General features: G+C 32.2%; 1 protein-coding gene across 1 annotated transcript; it reads left to right on the top strand.

Moving 5' to 3' along the window:
* Window positions 1–243: 243 nt before the first annotated feature.
* On the top strand, window positions 244–798 carry LOC129218338 (uncharacterized). Its single transcript, XM_054852577.1, has one exon. The coding sequence runs from the start codon at window positions 244–246 to the stop codon at window positions 796–798; it is 555 nt and encodes a 184-aa protein (XP_054708552.1).
* The last annotated feature ends 6,460 nt before the right edge of the window (window positions 799–7,258 follow it).

The raw sequence follows: 7,258 nt of genomic DNA, 5'->3' as shown, positions 1-7,258 counted from the left end.
CCGTTGATGCTGAACAAGGCGGATTTTTTTCTTAGACGCACCAGGTGGAACCGGCAAGACATTTTTGATATCATTAATCCTTGCAAAGATACGATCACAACAGAAAATTGCATTGGCAATTGCATCATCAGGCATTGCTGCCACTTTGTTAGATGGTGGGCGAACAGAACATTCTGCTTTGAAGTCGCCATTAGATGTTCATAATAAACCAAACGCAATGTGTAACATTAAAAAAAACGCGGAATGGCTGCAGTGTTGCAAAATAATGGAATTGTAATTTGGGATGAGTGCACTATGGCTCATAAACATTCACTCGAAGCATTTAATAGGAGCATGCAAGATTTGAAATTCAACAATAAACTTTTCGGTGGTACTGTCTTGCTTCTGTCTGAGGACTTCCGGCAGACGTTACCAGTCATTCCTCACTCTACTTTTGCCGATGAAATCAATGCATGTTTAAAGCAATCGTTTTTATGGCGAAATGTCAAAATACTGCGTTTGACCATGAATATGCGAGTGCAAGTTCAAAACGATCCATCCGCACACGTATTTTCTAAACAACTGTTGGATATTGGAAACGGGGAAATTGAACTGTACCAAAATACACACTACATAAAATTTCCAGATAATTTCTGCACTGCCGTTGAAACGAAAAGTAAACTGATTGAGAGTGTCTTTCCGGACATATTAAATAATTATTTAAATCATAATTGCCTCTGCAATCATGCTATTTTGGCTGCCAGAAATGTTGATGTAGACGAAATTAACTTTCAGATACAACAGTTGCTTGCCGGGTAATTTGATGTCTTTCAATTCAATCGATACAGTTATTGATGAAAACGAAGCCGTTAACTTTTCAACTGAATTTTTAAATTCCCTTAATGTTCCAGGGATGCCACCGCCCAATCTCCGTTTGAAAAATTGGTTCAGCAATTATACCTCTCCGAAATTTAAACCCTCCTAAATTATGCAACGGCACACGTTTAGTTATCAAAAGAATAACGGGAAATGTTCTTGAAACAACAATTTTAACAGGAAAGTTCAAAGGAGAAACTGTTCTACTGCCAAGCATTGCATTAATAGCTACAGAATCTCCAATACCATTTCGAAGGCTTCAGTTTCCAATTCGTTTAGCTTTCGCTATAACCATAAATAAATCACGAGGCCAAACAATGTCAGTTTGCGGACTGGACTTGGAAAACACATGTTTCTCTCATGGGCAACTATACGTCGCCTGCTCACGCGTGGGAATACCATCGAATTTATTCGCTTTAGCAAAAACAAGTTAACGAAAAATATTGTACACAAATTAGTTCTTATATAACTTTTAACTTTAATAATATAGAAAACAATAGTTCGAAATCAATTGCATCTACCTCATTTTTTAAACACTAATTTTTATATGCTATCAGTTTATTTTGTATATTTTTAAAATAAGCTATTGAAAGTTATTGATTACAAACTATAGTTAAGCTGATATGAATAAAATATGCATTCAAAAAGTGTATACTGGTTTGTGCTTAAATTCAACATTTTGATACCTTACTTATCACTTTCAAGTTATTGTTCACGTTTAACTGAAATAAGTACTTGCTAAATTTACTGAGCATAAAAAAATTTTGAAAAAAAAATAGAACCGACTTCAAAATTGCTCTAAAAAGTGAAAAATAATTTTATTCTTTAAACACCATCGATAATTCTTTTAAACATAATTTTTGAAGTTGGCGCAAAAACAAAACGTAAAGTCCAGTGTAACCATGCTTCGTTCATATTTTTTTTCAGAAAAGCATCCAAAGTTACGAACGAAACATTTATATCGCTATTCAAATATGCCGTCATCAATGCATAATGTATGTGATAGTGAAGAAACTGGTCCTGGTTAAATTTATAGTTGTATTTGAGTTATGGCTGTGAATGATTTTATCTATCGTTTTTGCGCCAACTTCAAAAATTATGTTTAAAAGCATTATCGATGGTGTTTAAAGAATAAAATTATTTTTCACTTTTTAGAGCAATTTTGAAGTCGGTTCTATTTTTTTTTTCAAAATTTTTTTATTTCATTCTTTTTAGTGTAAATGTAGGTATTTCAGAAATAATAAGAAGTTACCATCACGAAACTTCACATTTTTTTCTTAAAAATACTCCATACTAAAAAAAAACTATTGACACGCGTTAAACTTTAAGCGATTGGCGCTAAAAACTTATCTTTGTTCCTCTCTGGAAATCATGCGTAGTTAATTTAATTATAACCATTTAAGTATTACGTTTTTCCTAACTAATTTACATTCCACAGCATCTAAGTTGCTCATGATGCAATCCTGTATTTTCTTACTTAGTCCCGATCATCTGTTATCGGCATAGATGATAATGATAAAAATACTAGAGTAGTTGAGTCAAACCTAATGGTAGCATTGTGAAGGCTAAGCAGATCCTAATCACTGCATCACCTCGCTTCCAGGTTAGGTTTACCCCTACTATGGAGCAATAGCACTGAAGAAAGGAAGATTTTGATAATTCACATAGGGTTACTATAAATCAGCAGGGTTACTAAAATAAAATTATTTACGCCAAAAATGAGACGACAGCACCAGATTTCCCATTATCGAAATATCCCTTGAAGAAATTTGATGCTTGCTTCAGAGAAGCCTTCATTCAAAATTATCATTACAATTACTATTAATGTTACTGTTATATGGCACCAAACTTTTATAACAATGAGTTTCCTATTGTCGCGTAGATGAAGATAGCGAAGACAATGTGAAAGCCAAATGAAGCGAATACTCGTTAGTGTCAACTCGAGATCTTTATTCAGAACCACGAATGAACGTTACATCTCCTTATATACAACTTGAGAAAGTGCTGGAACTTTCCAGACTTGGAAAGATACAGAAATTAATAGAAAATTCGAGAAAATACGGGAAACAGTAGAAACGAAATTTTAGTAAAATTCACTTTTTCCTAGTCTGGATTTGAACTCGGGTCGCTCGTGTGGGAGGCGAGAATTCTACCACTGAGCCACCGTTATCCACGGATGAAAAGTGCGAACTTCGCTACAAAATCATTTAACAGGGAAATTGCATAAAATTTACTGTTTTTTGCCCATAACTTTTTTTCTAAAAAACAAATATGGTCAAACAAAGTAATGGGACCTAAGTTGAGCCATCCCCTATCCATTAAAAAAAGAATCATCAAAATCGGTTCACTAGGTGAGACGCTATGAGTGGACAAACAAAAAAAAAAAAAACATACATACGGTATGAATTGAACTCCTTTTTGAAGTCGGTTAAAAAGGAGTAAGTACGGCTTTTTTTCAGTAAGTACTTAAAAATTTAGTAAGTACTTAATAAATTTAAAAGGTACCTACTTCGGCCAAACACGCCCAGTATCAATCTCGTATATTTTAGAATCGGGTAAACTAATCTAAGTTTTTTGTTAAAAATATTAGTTTGATTGTGTTAAAGTAAGGAGTAAAAGATTATTTTAATCTAACTACTGCGCCACAGCAACGCGTGGCTGGGTCAGCTAGTATATATATATATATATATATATATATATATATATATATATATATATATATATATATATATATATATATATATATATATATATATATATATATACATAATACCTGTTTGTGTGCGAGTGCGTGGTGAGTGCATCTGTTAAAAAAATCTTTTTTCAGTAAAAAAATAAGTTTCGTTTTTTGATTGGACAATGAATTAATTATATTCCTTTCATTCACACTACAAAATATTAAACTTTTTAACTAGGAAAAACTAAAATATTAAACATTTGGAGGAGTGCACTTGCAAAAAAAAAAAAATAATAAATAAACGGAGACCCTTTATTAGCCTTTCTGGCTAATGTTCAACTAAAGTTCTTTTACTAGAAATGTGAAAGTAAGAAATTACTTTCGTTTCCTATACAGTAACTAGTTTTCTCAAGGAAAATCAAGAAATATTCATAAACATGATTTTATTCAGCGTTCGGCAACTAGTGAGATTATTTTTCGTCAAAAATATTCATTAATCAATATTACCTAGAGAATGGGTCAACTTTTTCAACATGTCTCATGTCCAGTCTACAAAATATGCCTTCAAGAGAAGACCGAACGAAGAAATTCCTTTTACTGAGTTTTATGCAAACAAATCTTTGTATCATTACCGAGCGAACAAGAATTCTTTCATTTTCAGCGTAGAAAAGAAACAAAGTACGTGAGACATCACGTTATTTCTTGAAATGCTAGAGAAAAAATTGAATTTTTGGCATGCGCAGTTGCGTATGTCAATATGGATTACTTTAGAACGTCAGTAATCTTATGATAAAAAAAGCCGACGTGTCAGCTGTCTTCAACAAAAGGTTCAGCAGTAGTAACATTGTGATAAAATGCAGATCATATCTGGAACTCCTCCAATAGAGAGCCCTTATCTAACAAGAAAAATGTATTTGCAAGATGTTCATGGTATGCTCGTAGGGAGATATTAATTGCAACTCATTAAAAATTTGCTGATGGAAAAAATGTGCAAATGAATGTGTATGCGCGGTTGAGTAAGCAGTGATGAAGATTCGATTTAAATTTTATACATAGAAGGTTCAGTCACTTTCACTGATCCACATTTTAATTTTACTTATTGATTTATTCATTTTTTGGACATAAAAGGTCAATAATTGGGATGCTATAGGTCAAGACGTAGACTTTTCTCCCAAATTTACAGAAGTTGGCATATTTAAATAAGAAGTGGTATCAGAAAAGATGTAGTGCCTTTTCTAACAAATATTTGCTATAACTCGAGAAAGCTCTATAGGAGACTTTAATTTCTTTTGCAATTCTAAGAATTCAAGAAGAGATATAAATAAATTATCTTTGTAACGTATTTGACAGTCATGTAATGTATTTTACATCAAGTTTACCGAACTTAAAGTTCACAGAATGAATATTATGATTTCGATTTTATTTTAGACGGATTTGTAAAGTACTTGAAAATGTGCTCAAAATGTTTATTTTTATCGAACTCAATTTTATGAAAATCTGAATAATTTTCAGGATTTAGTCCTGATTCTGGACGAACTGGATGTTATTTTTAGCGATCGTACGTGGATCGAAAAATGAGTAGCTGCCATTACGAAATCAGCAATAATTTTCACTTGGGAACAGTGAGGGAGGGAGATGAGGGGGTTATAGCAAGCCAGAATTTTCTCCAGAAAGGTTTGGATTTTTTGGTCAAGCAGTCCATAGATGTACTACACACAGCGTGTCCCCGTTTTTCCTGCAGTATCTCTAGTTTCGCAACAGTTAGTTTTAGGTGTATACTTTCATATGCAAAAATGGTCGAAATAAAATGCAAAATTAAGTTTTTAAATTTCAATGAAAAAAAGTTAGTACAAATGCGAAATTTAACATTTTATACGGTCACTATATTTACATAATTATATTTAAGACAATAATCTCCGTTGGAAAAAACACCAACCCAAAAAAATGGACATTAGTACGACTAATATTCACTGACATATGAAAGAGCGTTTGGTGACTTAAATCACTTTGCACTCATGGTGAATAACATCTTTTGGGCTGAAATATAGCAGTTAATAAGAGATTAAAATTATATGTGAGCAAAGAGGGTGGTTTTTCAAATTGTAAGAGTTTTTTTAGTGTATTTTAGACATTTTAACCTAACATTTGCATTTATTTGTCAATAGTAAAGAAAATATACGTGTTTTGTTTCTTTAGTTCGACAACACGTCATTCTTCTGGGAGGGCGATATGATCGAATCTCACCTTCTGCACGGTCTCTGCTCCATCGACAAGAATTTTGAACTCTAATATCTCTTCAAGTTTTAATCGCAAATGTGTCAATTTTTTGTGTTCGTTTTATTTTTCAATGGATCGTATTTCCTTCAATATAGTTATGAGGAATTAGTGGTCGTATAAGATGTCAGATTTCGTATTTTGTCTCCATTTTTTACCTTTAACTTTCAATATTTTAACTCTAAATCTTATTTTGGCCATTTTTTCAATTAGAGTATGTTTTGAAGCAAAACAATTGCGGAGCAGAGGTCTTGCAGGCAAAACGGGAACACGTTGTATAGTACTACACTATGATAGGCAAAGTGGCTGAAAACCTAGAGGTCTGGGAAGTTCAGTCTGTCGAAAGAAGCACCATGTTCAACTCTTTTTCATTTTGACATCAACCTCAATAATAACTGCCAATTAATCATAGTTTCATTGAGTCTGCACTTAATTGTGTATGATCAAGTATGAATGGTTTCCTCTACATAAGTTATTTTATGAAGGGCTTGAAATTATTTTGTTTTGGAACAAGAAGGAGACCATTTGGTGCCCTAGCTTCAAATAATTAGAAAGTAAAATGTAATTTGAAATTTTGTTGGTGTGCAGAAATCTTACACAATATCAGTAAAATTATATATGCCTCATAAATATTATTATATCAGTACAACTTGAATAAAAATATTTTTTCTTATGTCCAATTCTCTTTCGTTTATAATGTAGACTTTGTTACAGCTATTTCGAAAATAAAACAAACAACTGCTTTGAGTTTGGCAATATTTTAAAGAAGACAAAGTAGTCTGTGCCTAGTTAGCCACTTTCTACAATCCCATCTTCCCGCATTCTACGATCACATCTACAATCATTTCCCTCATTCTACCATCAAAACCAAGGATAGTCTTATTCTTTTTTCTGATACTTAATCTGAATATTTGAATGTCCACTATGTTACATTTCTATTAATGGTTGTAAAAAAAAATTTCCCTCTAAATTGAAAACAGAATAAGTTGAAAACTATTTTTACATTTTTCGATTGTTTTATAGTTGTAACTTTTCGCTATGATAAGAATGTTTTATAAAACCTTCTTTGTCTACTCTGCTACTCTACGTCTTGTCAAAATATTTTTTAATCCTTTAAAAATTTCTTTTAACAAACTATTGATACTTTATTTTACACAAATAAATAGGAAGGTAATAAAAATAGATTTAATCGTTGGTAGTTATTAAAATTGATAGGCAAAATTAATAAAATAAGTGCCGGATATAATTGAAACTGTTTTCTTGAGAATAGCCCATTAACCTCCATTTCACTGAACTAGTAGTTGCTAGTATTTACGCCTCATTTGGGATGAATGTTTAAAATAATGCTCAAACAATATATGCAACAGGCTTCTTTAAGCGCTATATTTTATGGAATACTAAATAGAGCTCGTGATGCAGACTGAATTTCAGGCGACTAGCTAATGTATAATC

Source organism: Uloborus diversus, chromosome 3, assembly GCF_026930045.1.
Source record: "Uloborus diversus isolate 005 chromosome 3, Udiv.v.3.1, whole genome shotgun sequence".
Classification (NCBI taxonomy): Eukaryota; Metazoa; Arthropoda; class Arachnida; order Araneae; family Uloboridae; genus Uloborus; species Uloborus diversus.
The sequence above is the reverse complement of the archived record's forward strand: the minus strand, read 5'-3'. Positions and strand labels throughout refer to the sequence as shown.

Coding starts and splice junctions, on each gene's coding strand:
- LOC129218338 (XM_054852577.1), top strand. CDS start 244: ATGGCTGCAGTGTTGCAAAATAATGGAATTGTAATTTGGGATGAGTGC.